This window comes from Patagioenas fasciata, chromosome Z, assembly GCF_037038585.1.
Source record: "Patagioenas fasciata isolate bPatFas1 chromosome Z, bPatFas1.hap1, whole genome shotgun sequence".
Lineage (NCBI taxonomy): Eukaryota > Metazoa > Chordata > Aves > Columbiformes > Columbidae > Patagioenas > Patagioenas fasciata.
In genome coordinates, this window is record NC_092560.1 from 19,358,074 (window position 1) to 19,377,822 (window position 19,749).

General features: G+C 35.4%; 1 protein-coding gene across 5 annotated transcripts in view; it reads right to left on the reverse strand.

Annotated features, from left to right (window-relative positions):
* Nucleotides 1–19,749, reverse strand: part of CNTLN (centlein) — a 189,861-nt gene that overhangs the window by 44,550 nt on the left and 125,562 nt on the right. For all 5 annotated transcript variants that reach the window (XM_065860629.2, XM_071801724.1, XM_065860630.2 and 2 more), the window contains 4 exons: nt 18,160–18,680; nt 15,479–15,653; nt 12,955–13,048; nt 12,099–12,322 (listed from right to left, as the gene is read on the reverse strand). In XM_065860629.2, coding sequence (XP_065716701.1) covers nt 12,099–12,322; nt 12,955–13,048; nt 15,479–15,653; nt 18,160–18,680 — 1,014 coding nt within the window. The remainder of the gene's footprint in view (nt 1–12,098; nt 12,323–12,954; nt 13,049–15,478; nt 15,654–18,159; nt 18,681–19,749) is intronic.

Below are 19,749 nucleotides of genomic sequence, written 5' to 3' on the forward strand. Positions count from 1 at the left end.
TAGAAACAGAAAATGAAAACTAATATATTAATAAATTAATAATTGCAGCTTTTTGTGTCTTTTTTGCAGATAACAGCAAGTCTTTTGGTGGAACACACCTTATAAGAAGTCACATTTGACCCTTTACAAATAGATAAATAGTATATAGAAGTATATCGAAGACTGTTTTTAAAAATTATTTTTAAATTATTTACCAGAGTTTTCATTATTTTTACATAACATGCGTTTGATACTAACAAAAATGCACAGCCTTTTTCAGTCATAATTTATAAAGAAACAAAATATGTAAATATCAGTATTTTGGCAGCTTCCTGTGTAAAAACAGTCACACACCCTTTCTAACTACTATTGCTTACTGAGATCTTAATGATAAAACATGTACTGCCACATATCTCTAAAGGTAAAGTGAAGTAAGAGAAGTTAAATTCATTAGAATATACAAGCAGAGTTTTCTGGTTGCGGCTGTATAGGAACTGTCATTTTTTTACAAACAGAACAGAAATTACAGATTTCCAATGTTTAGATTGCTTTCACTAACTTAAAATATTGTTTTCTCAAGTGACCTAAAAACTTAGTAAAACAACAGTATGACAATATTGTACAGGGTATTCCTAGTGATAATCATACTTTCTTCAACACCTAATATGAAAGACAGATGTGGTTTTAACAAATACCACTTGGCTGACCTAGAAGATAGGAGGAAGGAATTAGAGAGTCACGCCCAATTCCTCATGGATTCTCAGCTTGGATCCTGGTTTTTGCACAGTTTACCTTATGAACATGATCCAAGTGACATTTCACAAATTCCTGGATAAATGTTGCTACACTCTGCCAGCAGAGAGACAGGCTGTGTCATGCACAGATCAATAATAGCACTGTGTTTCATCAGCCTCAAAATCAAAAGTGCTTCATCTGGCAAAAGTCATGGCCCTTGAGGATCTGACATATATAAACTGAATACCCTACACAGGATGTCTACTACAAAAGCCGCCAGTGTAAAGACAAGTCTGGTGATAAACAGTGATTACATGTAAATAGGAAAACACGTATTTGTATGTATGAAGAATTTTACTCTTTTTATGAAAAGCAAGAACAAATATCACAAAGCGGCAGCTGAATAATGGAAATCAGAATAAAATTTAACAATTCTTGACAGAAAAATAAAAACACAGCCAGGACAATACAATATTCAAAATATTTTGAGTAATTTGAGGAATGCAAACACTTTTTGACCTGTACACAATATGTGTGACAGTGGGCTGCAATAAAATGTACTCTAAGCTATACCTAACGTCTTCTTATTAAATTATGTTCATTAAAAACACAGAACATCAGAAAACTTTTCTTTAGGTAAAACTACTCAAAGTTGAGGTCTTGAGACTGTAAATCATCACAAACTATCTGTGGTTTCGGGCTTTCCTAAAGAAAAAATGGAAATTTATGTCTCTTGCTGCTTAGCTTTCCTCATGATTATCTTTACTTTCTTTTCTAGCGACACAGCTTGTAAAATTTTTATCTTTAAGTAAGTGCAGCACCTGTAGATTTTAGATTGAAATTACTATCAGAATGCCTTTCCTTGTTTCTCATAGTAAATTAAGTTTTCTTTTTTTATGACAAAGTTTCTATTGCAACACTACTTTGAAAACAAAACTACGAAACAACAACAACAATTAGTTGTTTCTTTTTTCCATTGGAAGCCAAGCCTTTAACAAACTATCTGAAGTTCAGTCCTTAATGAATATTTTGACTCAAAAAAGATTAATCTGTGTCTATGCCCCAAATTAAAATGAAAAGCTTTCTAACCTTTTCACTAATACCTTACTAAAAAATGTTTTCTTATGCTCAACCCCACACATAGAGAAAAGAATACAAAATAAAAATTGAGAATGGTTATTTATCTTTTTATTTTCTGAATTTTCCTTAACAAACTATGCACTACCTAAATTGCTGTGCAATCAGCAATTCTCAGGTGCTGTACCAGACCAATATAATCCTATATTTTGTGTACATTACACCACAAAAGCTATTCTTCCTTCTCTTTGTGTTTCTTCTGCTAAAGCCTAACTATCTTTTAATGTTCCTGTTCCACATTGTGGAACATTCATCTAATTTAGGTTACTCCCTTCATCTCATTACCAATTTTCCCTGTGCCATGACTCTATATTTGTATGTCTTGGGTGGGGTTGGCATCTTCCTCTGCTTCAGAATTTCTCCTCTTTCATAGAATCATAGAACAGTTGAGGTTGGAAGGGACCTTCAAAGCTCATCTAGTCCAACCCCCTGCAATGACCAGGGACATCTTAAACTAGATCAGGTTGCTCAGAGCCCTGTCCAGTCTGGCCTTGAATGTCACCAGAGATGGGGCATCTATCACCTCTCTTGGTCACCTGTACCAGTGTTTTACCACACAGAGTTTAAAAAATTTCTTCCTCATGTCTAGCCTGAATCTACACTCTTTTAGTTTAAAACCACTACCCCTTGTCATATCACAATAGGCCCTGCTAAACAATCTGTCTTCATTTTTCTTCTTGGCCCCTTGTTTGAACATCATACCACTCTTCCTTGGCTGAAGTTAGACTTTTATAAAACACTGGTTTGACTTTTCTTAAATTTATGATCCATGTTTACATTTCTTCTCCACAGCACTCCACAGCGTTCTGCGTTTCATCCCAAAGATACTGTTGCCCAGCTTTGCTCTATGAGGTACATGCATTTCTTCCACCAGTTCTTCAGATAAATGAAATGTTACTGAAGTTGAGAACATACCTTCTTGGTTTTTTCTTTCAATGAATTCAGTTCCCATCATTTAACATCTCCTCTCTCTTCCTGTCTCTATTTCAGGCTCCCTTCAGAACCGACATTTTTTTTATTCATCTCAGAAAGACTTTGCCCATTGCTAAGCACAAGCAGTTGCTATCTCTCTAATTCTTCATTTTTAGATTAATTGTCCAATACCACTGCAGTTCTCTGACTCCAACTGGCAATGGTCAATTACAGTCACATAAAAATTACAGACCCCATATCTAGTACGATTTTATCTTGTTTCAGTTCTGTGTCCTTGAATTGTTTTTCCAATCTTCCTTTGCTAGACTGAAGACTGTACAAGCAAATTTCTTTTTCTTAGATATATAAACTTGAGTTACCTTGTAACCTGCTCTCTGAAAATCTCAAATTGTTCTCTGGAATGGTATATTTTCAAATTCTTCTTGTAAGTCTTCTTCAAATGCTTTTTACTTCCATCAATCTCTTTCTTGGATTCCAGGTATTAGAACTACACAGAATATTCTAGGAGCAGTCAAATCATGGCAAGTGAACGAAAACAGATTCTCTCTGTTCCTACTGCACAGCCTCGGTTTATATATCCAAGGACTGCACTAATGTTTTCCACAATGGCAATAGGAGTTCATGCTCAGCTCATTACCTACTTGGACTCTCATTTTTCTTCAGAGTTCCTGGTTCCCAGGAGACAGCTGTTCAGCCTTGCTCCACATGAACTTGAGCAATGTCTTCGTTTTCATTGTGATGTAATAATTTCCTCATTAAAAACAATGTGAGGTCATAATGATCTATACTTTTCAATCTGCCTCTGGTGGATGATTGAAAGCTTGGAATACTGTAAATGACTGAAGATATCCTCTTGTACTGGCTTGTTTTCTTTACATTGCCACTAATTTTTAAAAAATGATTGAAAGATTTTACCTCTAAAACAAACAGCAAAAAGACTGTCATATATTTCATAGTATATCCAAAGAGAATAGATGTGCAAGGTGTAAACTATTATCTTGAGGAAAAAAATAATGTTATCATTCATGTGAGGGATCAACTGAAAAATTAATTTCATGGTACATGAGATTCTGAGCTAGTGAAAATGATTAAACAGTACTTACATGCACCAATTTAACCTTAAGGCATTAATTGAGACATTGAATCTACACTGTGTTCCATGTGTCAGTGATTAGCTCCAATCCAAACAGCAACTAAAACCAATCACAATGAAGAATTTTGGAATTTAATCTCCTATTTACCTTTTAATATGAGCAATCACTGTTGCATAGGGGTACACGACAAAAATGATTTGATGTACTTATAAGACTTCCAGATGCTTTCAGGTCATAGAGCTATTTTTGTAATCCTATGACCCTGCTCCTTCAACTTCTTAGGAAAACCAACTCCTCAAACACGGAACAAAACCATCTCTTACTGATTCACTTCGTACCTCCATCTACATTGCTAACGAGCACCCTGTTCCCTCAAGCTTGTGTTCTCTAACTTCACAAGGAGGGAAATTTAACAGATTAGGAGAGGAGCAAAGGAAAGGGAGGTAAGGTAAAAGGATGCATTGGGAGAATGCAAGAGAATCAACTCACTTAACAGTCAAAATACAAAGGAATGCAAAAGTATTTCCCCAATTTCTTATGACTCTTGAAAACTTTTCATAAGAACATAAACTGGAAAACCTTTACCTAGGCCAGGAAAGAGAGACTGTTAGATAAAGATCTATCATGAAACAGACTATTTCAAACAAAGGCAGGGAGATAAGTCAAACTTCCAAGCTATGCCTGACAGAAACCCAAGGCAACTATTTCTCACATTTTAGTAGTACCTACATAGAATGGTACACAGAGGTGTTATTGCATAGTCTATCAAAATACTAAAACATACAATATTAAAAAAAAATATGCAGCTATATCCTTTACTGTAATTCCTTCCCTGCAAGTTCAAAGAACAACCTCTCACCATAGAGAGGTCTATATTCAGGACTAGAGCCAATAAAACTTGTTTTTACCATCATACCCAGGAGGTCTTCAAATTTCATTGAAATCAGTGGAAATAAGCACATGAATAAAGTCGTTAGTAAATCACTTTCACAGTTAATACTGGTAATTACAAATAATGAATAATTCATGGACCACTCTAGTGTACAAGCCTGAGTACTGATCCAATTGCAACCCAAATTGGTTTTCTATGACAATCTATGAGAAATTCAGACTGCCAGAGCTGAAATGTAATCTCTTGTCAATCAATGCATTTTCAGGGGGTGATATTTGATGATGAATAAATATTATCTGACGAAAGTGTATATTATCCAACAAAGCCATATATTATCCACAGAAGTTTACATAGTTCACAGAGCTCTGTGTTTAGCTTTAATTAAATGATCAGATGACACTGAATTCAATGAACAGACTCCTGTGAGCACAAAATAGATCCTATGACAGTATTTGCTGAGCTTTCCTAGGTCTCAGATAGTATATTATCCAGGATTTTTTTTGTGGGGGAAAATGCAAACTGAGTTCTATTATTTGTATAATAATAAGATTCAATGCACAAGGAAAGTTTGATCAAATCACAGGGAAGGTGAAGAAAAATAAGATACATATCAAATGAAATCCAGAAAGTAAAATTTACAGGATTATATCTTCCAGTGTTTACTGTAATATGTGTACAAGCATATTCTATTACTGTATTATACTATCAGATACAAATATATTAGATATACTTATTGATACACATACCATCCCTACCTGTAACATTACAAAAACATGCTAACACTTGTGATACAGGTTCTTTCTTTCAATATAGAAGTATATCCACTATAAGGGTGAGGCACTGGAACAGGCCGCCAAGAGAAGGCGTAGATGCCCCATTCCTGGCAGTGTTCAAGGCCAGGCTGGATGGGTGGAAGGTGTCCCTGCCCATGGTGGGGGGCATGGAACTCAATGATCCTTAGGGTCCCTTCCGAGCCAAACCATTCAATCATTTTATGCATACCTTTTAGGTTCTACATGATACAGTAATATAAATCATATTGCTTATAAGTATATTCTATGAACTTCCTGTAGACTCTACAATTTTTTCTTTATTTTTCTAGAATTTACTTATCTCTTAAGTTATTTCATTTTGACAGCAATATAATACAACTCTCATAGTTCTAGTTCATGCCAACTGTTCTCTTTAATTTATGAATGAGACTCATTCCTACAAGCAATGTACTTCAACTCTTGTTCATCAATAATTCAATACGTCTATTGTAATTTTTCTTCAGAGATCAATATAAATGTAAAAGGCATTTTGCTTTATTTTTGTTTTGTAATGAAAGCACACTTTCACAATAAATATATTTTACAGTGTAGTTCTGCTAACAGAACTGACTTCAGGATGCTGTAAGTTTTCAATGCAGCAAACTATAACAATAAATTAAAAAAAAAAAAAAAATTGGAGTAGGTGCATTTGAAAAGGGCCGATACTTTCATGTTTACCATTTGGCAATTCCTCATTTTATTCCCAAGTCAACTTCTCCAACAGAGTAGAAAATACAAATTCGAGAACTGTTTTATATCAATAGCAATGCTGAATCAGTAGTTTGCCACAGGAAAAATTATATAGAGCTTTTCTGATTTAGTAAGCAAAAAGTTTGAACAAACATATTTAACTAGCTGATATTTCATTCCAGGCAGAATTTTGGACTAGGAGTTGAAAGAGGTGAATTCTAGCCTCACAGAGTCACAGAGCATTGTCTGTCTCTTTCCAGCCTTTATGACATTGTAACCCGATTTTCAACTTTTTAGGTTCAGCAAAGCGCCAAGAAAACTGCAATACATCAGAATCTATTCTTCTCTATAGTGTCAATATAGAGAAGGGCCTTGGCAGGGCCAAGAAACGGGACCTAAATTCCATAAAATTTAAGTTTGAAATACATTACAGACAATTTTTTCTGCTTACAGATAATGCTGTTGTTCAGGTCTGGAACAATGTGGAGAGTCCAGGAAAAATGGTTTTCTCTCAAAAATACATAGACTTGGGGAGTGTTTTGAGTTTTTAATTATCTGCTCTGCCCACAAAGAGGACATTTCAAGGCACACATACACAATAACAGCAGTGTGACATCAGAAGGAAAAGATGCAAACAAATTCTGAGAAGACTTCATTCTCATACTGTCACATAGTTCAGTTCAGTTACTAGATAAACCTCTGCTGTCTTAGATTGTATTTGCAAACTCTGGCAAGGACAAGCAGTATGTCCTTCTTTATTATACTTCCATCCCTTCTGGTTTACCTTTTTCACTTGTGCTGCATTTTAAGAAAAAGTAGAATAGAAAATTTGCTGGTTTGATTTTAAACTATTTTTGAGAAACCTTTACTTTCTTTTTAATAATGTCCAACGATCACAGTTTCTGCAAGTTAACCGAGACTACTCCTATTCAAAGCAGTTAGGAAACAATAACCTGTATGCTTCTGAGGAAGGAGACAGGGAAGAAAACACATTTTGCCTAATATTATTTGGACCAGACTTCTCCTAAACAGTTTCACAGAATTCTTTGATTGTTTCATTACACTCTGTGCCAAAGGCAGACATTTGCAGAAACTATTTTCCACTGAGTTTGGGAAAAGTGTTAAATAAGGTATATTTAGCTTTTTTTATTTTCAAGCTGGATACAAGTAAGACGTTCCAGACTTAAGTGTGCCCTGTAAGAGTGGAAAGGGAAATTGCTGTGCCTAACAGGGCAGAAACAAATTCTTGTTAGATTATTCTTTATTTATTAAAAGATCAGGTTATTACAGCAGCTCTGTTTTTTACATTTTTTTTTACTATTTCTATATATGAAAATCATTATTCCTGCATATACTACTGATGCAGTAGTAATGTCTTGCTCAGTTTATCTGTAAAAAATACCATTCATGCTTAACTTAAAGTCATCCAAATTCTAATTCTTCTAAAACCTTTTTATATATTTTTATCATTCTGTAGGTATGGTACTATTATCTAATGTACATAATAAAAATGTATTTTCATGCCACTGGAGGGAAAAAAACCCATACTTAATGACACCGAATGCAGAAGCTTTCTTACAAATTTAATTAAAAACCAAAAAAGGCGCAAATGCTGTGGAGTATCTCCATGAAAGAGGAGTGAAAAAGATAAAACCAGGACACATGCAAAAGTGTTTGCGGAGAAAACAAATGGATCTGTCTAGAAGAATTTCTAACTGGACAATATTTATGGAGAAAGCCCCCCAAAACTGTCAAAACAATTACACATTTGCTGTAATGAACAGAAGTGACAAGTTCCAAAAGTAACTTTAGGCCACTGCAGGGTAATTAAAAACAGCATTCAATTTACAATTGCAAGTTTCTTCCTACAATTACTTTAAAGAAATCAGATATAGAAAAATTGTTATGCAAATAACAATGCACCTTAAAGAGTGAAAAACTCCTTCATGAAACCAGAGTTAAAGTGAGGTCTTTGTGTAAATAATATTTAAGTTAATAATTTACATTTCATCTAAATTCATCATCAGTTTCTTCTTTGTTTCAATGTAATTGGATAATGCTAAATTGGTTGGTTTCCTCATATTTGGGTACCATAAGAAGAGTGAAACTGTGGTGCTGAATTTGCAGATGCAACTCTGAATTCTGAGCTGTTATGTCATAGATCAAGCAGTAAAAAATAGCGAAGAACATGTAAAGAAAGTCACAAACACACTTTAATGAATAAAAAGATTTTTCTACCCCTTTACTCTTTTGCTTTTCATGCTCATACCTTTCTACGCTTGAGATAATCCACTAGATTAACTTTTGGCAATCGAATTGTATTCTAAAAGCATAGTAAGAGCTATGGGGAAAAACTTCCCTTAAAATTCAAATAAAATTCAAAATCAAATGGCTAAAATAAAGTTTGGAGAGATTTTCAAAGTCCTAGCAGAAAAAAATATCCTAGGCTGAGTTACAGTTAAAATATACAAAGGCTTCTAAAAAAAAAGAGGCATTTTTCCCCAATTCAGCAAAAACATAGTTATGTATCTGCAGGAATACAACTGAAAAACTTTACTTAAACCTTCACATTATGCTCTCCAAGGGATCTGTCAGCATTTGACTGGTTGACTTGTTCCCATTCTCTGAGATTCAGGTTTCCTGCTGAAGTAGATTTAGACAGGTACTTTGCAAACACCTGTGGCATTCCTTTAAGAATGCAGCTTTTCCTGCAACATCACCCAAGAAACACTGGAGAACCGATGCAAAAGATCCTACAGTTCTTCTGAGCAGCGGACCTGTGAGTGGTCTTGACAGGAGTAACATAAGCACTAATGGCCTAATCTGCTTCTGATTTTAATTTTTTGTTCAGTACACTTTGTATGAGCTTTTGCAACAAGAATGACACCTATTGCAGAAAACTAATTACAATTATTGTGCTGTATGTAATAAATACATTTTTCTTATAAGCAGTCACTTTGTGATAGAAATTAGTAGAGAGAGAGAAAAATCTTAGAAAAAAATTATCCTGAATTTTTCCAACAATTCCTTTCAGATGTTTTTCTAAGAAACTAAGGATGTGCTAAATCGCTTCATTTCTACGTTAAGTATCAGCTCCAGCTGCTATTACTATACACTGATAACAAAATGCAACTGCTGTACTTCTGTACATACTGTCTTGAGTCAGTGTTGATGTGAATCCCTGAAGAATGCAAGTTTTGATGATGCCATATGCAGTCACTTTACAGTAATTTTTGCAGAAATATGCAAATAACTGTTTTTGCAGAAGCCAAACACAGCAAGAAACCTACATTACTGTAAAGAGTTTAGAAGCCAGACAAAAAAGAAGTTTAATCAAGTATTCTGAAATCCTACAAGCAGACAGACAAATATACACATATATACACGTCTGTATGGATCTTCAAGAAAAATACATAAAACCATGCATGTACACACATTCTGAAAATCAACAGATGCCAGACAGTCCTTAGGTTGTATGAACTGTAAAATCTGTCTCCAAATGAACATCTGGAACATTTAAATCTTAAATCCAGGGTCGATCTTCTAGCACTAGATTCCTTGGGGATTATAATGAAGGAATGACTGCACAAACATCTACGCTTGTATCTTATTAGATTTATTTTCTTAGCTAGATTCAAGCAACGTAGCATCTTGTTCAAGCCATGACATTAATGTTCACAGTTGCTAGAATGCTACACTTACCTCAGCTGGGCATCACAAGTTCGCTGTTAATATAAGACTACTCAGAACTTTACGATTACATGTGGAAGCCTATTTTGAGATATTATTCACTTTGACACTCTTGAAGTGTTTCAAAATCTCCCTAGATGCAGAGGTTGCCTCAGTTTTTTAGTTTTTTTATGGTTTGTTCACTTGTTTTTTACCTTTTACCTGTGCAAGAAATTTCTAAAATCTTAAGTAACAGAAGCACTGAGAAGAAACAATGGCAACAGTGTTCTTGCTAGAAAATAAAGTAGTTTTTAAAAATATAATTTCCCTTCAATATCTTAAAAAGTTCACGTCTAGATAGTATTTCTTATAAAAAAACCCCAACACAAATGTGTGCTTTACAACCATTTGATCTGTCTGAATCATGGTTCTCTCTCTTAAACATCTATGTACCCTGCAGTGACTGTGTAGGTTCTTTACCTCCTTAATTTTCACTTGGCAAGTAGCCCAAGCCTCTGCTTTAAATTTCCCACTTGGTAGCACTAGTATGGCACCTGAAGAGTAATTAGTTGTAAGAAGGGGAATTTGAATTGGTTGCTGAGAAGGAAAAAAATGTGCAAGCCTAATAAAGATTTTTCCTTCAGTACCTGCAACACCATTTATTTGTTTTTGTTTAGGATGTGCCACCCTTTAGACCAGTGACTATTTTTAAAGTCCTTTTTAAAAAGAAGACTTTCCAAAAAAACTGAGTGAAAGAAAACTGATTTGGTTTTATGACTATGTTATTTCACTTTCAGTCAATCTTTAACATTACCACAGCACATACCTGGACACAAATCTTGCCACCCCCCCCACCATTTTGTTGGTTTTTTTTTTTGTAAGTTTCCTGATAATGGCCTTTTTTATTTTATTTCTCACATTGCTCTACTATGGACACCTCAGGTGCAGACTTCTAGGAAGGCAAATCATGAATATGTCTGAGCAAGCAGAATATTTTACCTAAATTACACATATAACTCTCTGTGAAGTTCATACTGTCCATGAAACTTTACATTATGATACTGCTTGTGAGAAAGGTAGATCTCCATTGGTTCCAATGACCTTGGAAACTCTTTTGAACAATTCATTACATACATATAGTTATGCAAATTGAGTAACAGGAATGAGGTTTTCCCTCCTCTAGAAATTAGCAGTTCCCCAGCCCTAAGAAAGTGAAAAGTGCTGCTCCTGATACTGTTTCTGCCTTCTGTGCAAAGACAGAAATGCAGAGAAGTTTGAGGGGGAGGGGATTTGATTTCTCTTTTAATGTCTGCCTCCTTCCAGCAAGTCCATCTGTTGTAGCACTATAATTCTGGAAGCAGGATGTGTGTGTGACCAACAGGAGACAATTACTGCAAAAGTGTTTGTTGATTCAGCTCTATAAAGGGCAGGCCAATCACTACAGTATGAATAGAAAAGAATTCCAGCTGAGAAGCTGCATATAGATTAATGCAAAATACATATATATAAATGAGAATGGGGAAAACCAGAAAGGAGTAATAGTATGGAAAAGGATTTAGTAGGAATGAAGACTGAAGTAGAGAAGAAAGCTGGCATCTTTGGGGCTTTTAACCAACTAGATTACCAGTCTCTGTTTTCATAAATCTTGTTCTCTAGCTTTCCGTCTTGCCAGAGAGAGATAGGATTGAATAGATATGGAACTGGTCTGAGCTCCCTTTGGAAGAAAACTCCAGTTGCTTTGAGCACTACATTCTTGAGGCATATCAAGACAGCTTGTTTCTCTAAAAGGGCTTGTTCTTCACAGAGGAATGGGTGCTAGTTCATGTGGGCTGACCAGATTGTCAGGAAAGTTTTCAGACTACAGGCTAAAAGTGAAAATTCCCTCACCAATTTGAAACCAGGTAAAATGTCAGGATGAAGACCACTTATTTTTCAGAGAGATTAATTAATTGGGTTGATACCTTAGCACACGAAGCCTCAATATCATTTGTACATAAAAACTGATTCAGAATCTTATATAAATCATGCTAATACCTAACATTTCCTAATTTTGATCATAACAAATTAGGAGACAAAAATCCATGTTATAAAAATTCCACGGAATTACAATAGAGTTAAGCTAAACATTGTGAGACATCATAATAAAAAGTACTTTACCTCTATGGTCAGTTTACTAGTTTGAAGTCTCTGATCAGCCAAATGTAGCTGAGTTGTTAGTTTTTCATTGGTTTCTTTAAATCCCTTCACAGAAGAAACTGCTGTCTTTTTCTCATTCTGTAAAACAACTATCTGCTGCTGCAATGACTTAATTCTTTCCTGAAGCAGAGTAACGGAGTGCCCCGGTTTCTGGACAATGATGTTTCTCCTTTTTGTTCTGTTCACTAAGCATAAAACGTCATGTTATTAAACTGTCAGATCATGATAAATAAGATGATTTCTGTTTTTTCTTTGACTCTTCAAAACACTGTTCTTGCCCCTAAAATACTTCTCAGTAAGCAAATGGGTAAATTAATTTAGTTAACCTGTAAGTACTCTATGTTACTCTTTTTCTCAAGTGCCAACACTGCAAACTCAACAAGAACTTGGAAGTGAAATGTGGCTCAAGTTTCTGATCAGTATTACTGGAGATAAAGGCTTCGGTGCCTTGTTAACAGATTTTTTTTTGAGGTCTAAGCCAAAATACAGTTAATTTTGTTTCATTGACTGTATTGGCTACAAGGAGCAAAGAAGCATAAAAGGTAGTGAAAAGCCTTATTTTAGTCAGAAGATTCAGCTGGTGAGACTTAGTAAAAATAGAAAAGATGCTGTTTGACAGCCATTTTTTATACAAAAACTTCACTTTAAAATAATGAAGAAAATCTTTGAAAAATATACTCACCCAAACTTAAAAAAATAAAATCCTGCAACAGCATATAAGTGGGTTTGTGTAATATAGAAAAGGTTTTGCAATATCCTGCAGGAATGCTTTGTCAATCTTACATACGAAGTTGCTAAAAATATATAATATTCCTACCTTTGCTTAGAATTGATGGATAAGATGTTTTGAGACAGCAGATCTTCCTTGTTTTGAAATGTAACTTTTCTAGGTCTTCATTCCGTGAATGGTCCTATATAAAAAGAAGCACAAAGCTAGCGACTCTTCATTATGCACACCAATCGCAATACTCCAAAGTTTTCCAGTTATGAGAACAAAAAAATTACCTAAAATAATACACAAAATATTAATTAATTTTAATTTGAAAAATCAGTTCTACAACATCAGCCAGCAAAGAGTACAAGTTTCTGTCTTTCCCACCAAATACAGAACAAATAATGAACTCTTATATATAAACCATAACCTTTCAAAGAATCCCAGAGAAATATTAATGCCTACATTATGTTTTTAGATGAGCTATGAATTTACTTGTAGGGAAAAAAGATGGTGTGTATTACCTGAAATCCTACAATACCATATTTTTCAAGATATTTAAGTGCAAATAAAAAGGAGTACGGCTCTTGTTAGTTTGAAAGGAAGATCAGATTAGATACCAAACTGTAACAGGAAGATGCATGAATACATATGAACATGCAAATACAGTCCCTGTGTTTGTAGAGGGTTTAACAAAAATCAGCTGCATGCCTTTTATATATCTGATTTGTAAAATCAGATCTTTCCAGAACCTATCAAATTTTCAATTACAGAAGCATAGGCTGAATAAAAATGCTGCTTGCAATACGTAAAATGAAAATGGCCAGAACTATTACTCCAAAATAAAAGTACTATTTTCCTGGTTCTTAAATGCTCAATGTATTTTGAAACATTTTTATTCTGTAATTCTGAATCATTAGTCCAATTCTTAAAGTCTTCAGTTTGTGATTTCTATGTGATACCATGCAACATACTCCACTCCAGGTCACAGTTCTGATAAATGTACGAATTGTGAGAGAGTACCAATAACTCCCCTGATACTGCACAGGGTATTATATATTTATACCACGTAGGGCAAAGTCCTTGTGTCATAAATGATCTCATCTCCAACCCCAGGCATAGCTCAGGACTTTGGAGATTCTTCTGACCTCCCTTTGTATGAGAATACCATGACCCAGCTGGAGTGTCCTTAAAACCTCAGGAGGGATGTAAAATTCACGTTAAAATTGGTGTTTCCAATTGTCAATACTAAACCTCTTTTGTAATGCTACATTGTGTACTCACAGTCATGCTTTCAGGTGCTTTTCCTGCAACACATGATTTCTACTGAAGCATCTTTACTTGCTTAGGCCTCTTTGGATGCTTCCTGTGTATGCTCCAAGTCCACCAGTCTGCTACATACGTGTACCAGAATACATCTGTGTTTGTCTTTTCCAGTAGGAACAGAAAGTCAATACAATATAGGCAAACAGGGGAGGTATTGGCTGTGTCTACACTGCCAAGCGAGAGAGACCAGAGCCTCCTGGATACCCTGCCTTGTATATCCCCACTTAGGAGCAGCAGGAAATAACAGGAGTAGCACACACTGTCAGATTTTCACATATATCACATGCACCTGCTCATACTGTACATTCTATACCAACAGACAGCTGCAGAATTTTTTTTTTCAGCTTTTCTGTCAGAAAAACAGCTCTTTTGTTGGAAACACAAAAATCACAAGACCAGAGAGTTTGTATTTGCTTCAAAATTTTGGAGACTAAGAAAATACAATGTTTTCAAAATCTTACTGTATCGCTATACATAACAGAATTTCAAACTAGTTTTCTAACAGTAGCAATTTTTCAGTGTTTCAGTATTCTGTTTCTTAAACTAAGAAGCAACAATATCTGCTTGTGTTTAATATTTCATGAAGCTATTTATCTGGGCAAACACAGAAGGGAAAAATATTAGACAATGTTCAAAAGCCCAAAAATGAGTCATGTTTCAGATTGTATGGAGCCTCTAAAGACCTGGCAAATGACCAACTGCTCTCTTCTGTAAGAAAATGGCATATAGATGTTAGCAATGAGACAAGGGGTTCAGATCCCAGACAATGAATGTAAATGGGCTAAGAAGCAGCTAAAAGCACACTTTTCTCTAGATACAATCTCTTGGACAGAGGGCCAAAAGCATATTTCTAAGATAGAGACAACTCTCTCTGTGAACACTAAACAAACTGAGAGGTCTTCATACCTGATTAGTCCGCAGACTGTTTTGTTAGAGGGGAGGTTGCTGTTTTCTTGTCATGGGTTAGGTCACCCCATTCTACATGGCTTTTCTGATTCAGAGAGAGTTTAACGGGATGTCTGCGGCACTGTTTGTCTGGACTGTGAGAAACCAAGTCTAGCTTCAGCAGCTCTGCATTTTTTAGTCAGCTTTTGCACTCCTGACAGCCCTTCCAAATACCCTGGCAGGCTGATTGTTCAAAAAATACTGTAAACAATAATGAAACTACCAATTGAATATCTGGAAGCAGATTTTTCAGTTTACAACAAGAGTCAAATTAATTAAGAGGGGAAAAACAGTGATAATGCTAACTATTAAACTTCAACAATCTGCACAGGAGAACAAAACAAGTTCTATTGCGTACCTTTTCATTATACTGCTGATTTTTGCCTTCTAAATGAACAACATTGCAGGGCTTTTGACTATCTTGTATTTGGTTTTTCCCATGTTGTTTACTTCTGTCTGGCAGTGGATCAGTGTTTTGCACCGTCTTCATAATCACCGTTTCCAAACTTTCAGAAGCTGGTATTTCAGTGTCACTAAAACAGCACATTCAGAAAAAGGAAACAAAATACAGCTAAACATTAAAAGTTCCAAACAGCCAAAGCCTGAGTACATAGAAAAGAACACATGCAAGAAAGAAGAGAAACTAATATAAAATCCAAACAGTACTAAGTTGACCTATTCAACAGATATTTACAAATGCAAAAAAGAAGTCACTGAAACTGTCTTATCAATTTCTATTCTGCCAAATAGCATCTCACACTACAATGGATGGATGCCTGAGACTTTAAATGCTTCTTAAACGACAAGTTTTGTAACAGCTTACAAAATGGACATAATTAAAAAATTACTTGATAGTACTTCTGGTCTGTGAATGGCTCACAATGACACTACATTTCTACTTTCCTTCATTTTCATATCTGATAACACAACAAACAAATGCACAATAGTTCACTCACTAAAATTTTGTTTCAACTAAACTTTTTTTGTAGTGTTGACTGAGACAAACTCAGAAATTACACTTCAGTGAAATCTCTGCCTGGTAACCCTTTGGAGTGCTTTTAAATTCCATACACTTGGTAGTCCTTCTACTGAAATTGCCTGTCATGCAGTGAAAATGGACCTGAAGCTTTCATCCTACTTTAAATTTTTCCTTAAACTTGCACTCAATGTCTTCTTAATTTCCAGTTTTTCACTGCCTTGCCCCAGATTGGAATTTGATTTCTGATTTCAGTGAAGTCTATCTTAAAACATGAAGCCTTGGATATATTATTTTCTATATCATCAGTGGCTATTCATCACCATCAGTGCAAACACATTCGTGAAGGAATCCCTTGATAGAAGGTAATTTTGTTATGTTACTTTTTAAACCAAGACATTTTAAAAGGCACAGCTGAGTTCAAATTAAGACGCATTGTCATAAAAATCAATGGTTTAGAAATGGAGACTACTTAACGAGAGAAAAGGCCAATTGAAGAGTTCATTCAGAAACATGTTAATACTTTCCAAAACCTATCCTGACACATCGGTATGTCTTATTGACTGATAAGAACAGAAACAAACATAAGAGTTTGGAGGTGCTGCAGTAGCACAGAGATATTTCTAACTATGTACACGTTTCACTCACCTGAATGCTTTCAAAGGTATGTTCTATTTAGAACTATAAAGAACAGTATTTATCGATAAGTAGAAGAGGAAGCTAAATGAAGATACTTCCCTAACTTGTTGAGAATGACATCATGAAACTTTACCTTCAAGAATGTTCACTATTCTACAACTGAATTCCCTAATGCAATACTTGTACAATTATTGGAAGTAGCATTTATGGCTAGACATGACAACTAAAGACCTACAATGACTGTCTTCTTCAACCTCAAATGGCAGTGACAATTCGATTCCTCAATTTTGTTCTTAAAAAGCAAAACATAGTAAACCAAATAAAAAGCCCACTAATCACAACAGAAAAACACGTATGTTTTCTGTAAAATCAGATCTGCAATATTAAATCAAACAGAAAAACAAACAAGCTTCATATTAATGATAGCAACTGGCCAATTTGTTTTCTCTCTCCAGATACTGTGCTCAGGAGCCTCTTATTTTGCACAGGGAGAAGTAGCTTCATTTTCCACTGTTGATTTGCTCCGTGTGACATATAAAGCCAGCATGAAACCTACAAACAATTCTGTTTTCTATACTCTTATATCACTTTCTCCATATTTTGGATAAACACAGGCTGGAGAAATTTCTTTGCTGTCTCTTAGGACAAAGTACTGAAAGACAAGGTGTGATACTCATTTACTTGGTGGCTTACTGGTGCCTCCTCAAGCCTGCATGGACAAATAGCAGCAGAAGCAAAAATTCTAAACATTTATGAAGCTTGCCAGTGTAGCTTTCTGAGGGCCTTGTGACTCATGACTGGGACTCTATGCAGTAACAATTACCTTTAAAGAACTGACTTTTAACCATCATTCAATTAAAGTTAGTACAATGACTGTGCATAAAACATACATGAAATAATTAGTGTGGATGGTTCTTAATTTAAAGGATGTTAAACAGCTTGTAGACATCTGCTACCAAGCTGAAATGGGTCATTCAAAATTTATCTAACTAAATTAAGGGGAAAAAATGTTTCTCCTCCTGGGTCGGCATGTCACAAGATAACTAAACTGACTTAGTAGGCTTGCCTGGGAATCCTTAGCTGTCAGTGGTGAATATGCAAAGGGCCAGCAAATTAAATCAACCTGCCAAACTGTCAATTTCAAGCCTCATGACTGCATGAAAATAGCATCACTGGAAGAAATCAAGCATTGCCTTCTTTTGGGTTTCCTGGCACCTATTCAAATACTCATGCAGTTGTGGCTAATTTTGCATGCAAATTTCAGTCAATAAGCTCAGAACAAGACCTCCCAAGATATTTCAAAGGATCTGACAGTATTTTTTTTGAATACCAAATCAACAGTAGTTGAAATTCAATCTCCATTTGCTAGTGCTTTACATATGCACAGTGTCCCCTCTACAGGGCTAAGTTAATGAGAGCCGTACCTGCTTTCACTCACATCCTCCCAGCCGTCCTTACTGAAGTTCTCAAATACATTACTCATAACCTTGATGGACTGTTTGAGAAAAGCTCCATGATGTCCCACAGAGCTCTTTTTCTTGGCTGTTTTTAATTTAACCTTGGTGCCTGTTATCTTGCAATTACATTGCCCAGAGGTTGCCACTGCTTTGGCTTCATCCAGCAAACACTTCAGCTCCTGCACTTGACTCAGCAAATCTTCATTTTCGTTTCTCAACCTGTTAGCTTCTGCCACTTGCCTCCTCCAAGAGGTAGCTTCTTTTTCCTGTTCATCGATCACTAACTGCAGTTCTGCTTTGTCTTTTTTCATTTCACAAATCCTCTTATGTAGCGTTTCCAATTCTCTTTCTCTTGTGTCTGCGTCTTCCTTTTGCACTTTCACAGATGCTTTCAAATAATTTTTCTCCTTCAGCAAATCTTTATTCAATTCTTTCTGTTTCTTTAATTCCCTTTCAATAGCTTTGAGTCTTCTTTCTAGTTGTTGTACCTAACAAAAGCAATTTTAGCATTCATAATATTTCAGCCTATACAGCAGGAAAAACCCCATGTTTTCAAATGTATTTATGATATGAGAATAATATTACATTAAGCACAAGGACAAAAGCAGTCTATAGTCTTTAATCTAAAAATAATTCTAACGTGGTGCAGATGAAAACATTTTAGCTGCAATAATACAGCTGTTGAACAAAGGGCAGATGGTAAAAGAAGTTAAAATTCCAAGCAAAGTGACACAGAAGTTCAAGTATGCTAATGACCTTCCTGATGCATCTTGAGCTTATTACTGATTTGGTTATACATACTAATTGAATTTAAAAAAACATTATATGAAGGAAAACTATTTTGAAATACACACAATTCTGCACTAGCTATCTAAATCAACAAGTTCTTTCAAATGTTGTAAATACACAAATTAGGTATTAATTCAATCTTTCAAAAAAAACTCAAATCATACCAAGCTCAGCACCTAAAGAATATGAAGAACAAAATGAATTTTCTATTCCAATTAAGCTTCTTTACAAGCTTCTCCAATATAATTTGAAGAAGCATATTTAACCTATATAAGGTGCATATAATAAAATCATAGGATCATCTTGGTTCGAAAACACCTTTAAGGCCATTGAGTCCACCCATTAACCTAGCACTGTCAAGTTCACATCTAAAACGGATCCCTGAGAACCTCATCTACATGTCTTTCAAAAATCTCCAAGGATGGTGGCCCAACCGCTTCTCTGGGCAGCTTGTTCTGAAACCTGACAACCCTTTTTGCAAATAAATTTTTCCTAATATCCCATCTGAACATCCCTTGGTGCAATTTGAGGCCATTTCTCTCCTCCCATCACTTGCTACTTGGGAGAAGAGACCAACACCCTCCATGCTACAACCTCCTTTCAGGTAGCTGTAGACAGTGATAAGGTCTCCTCTCAGCCTCCTTTTCTCCAGGGTAAACAGCCCAAGTTCCCTCAGCTGCTCCTCATCATACTTGTGCTCCAGACCATTCAGCAGCTTTGTTGCCCTTCTCTGAACTCTCTCCAGCAACCAAATGTGTTCCTTGTAGT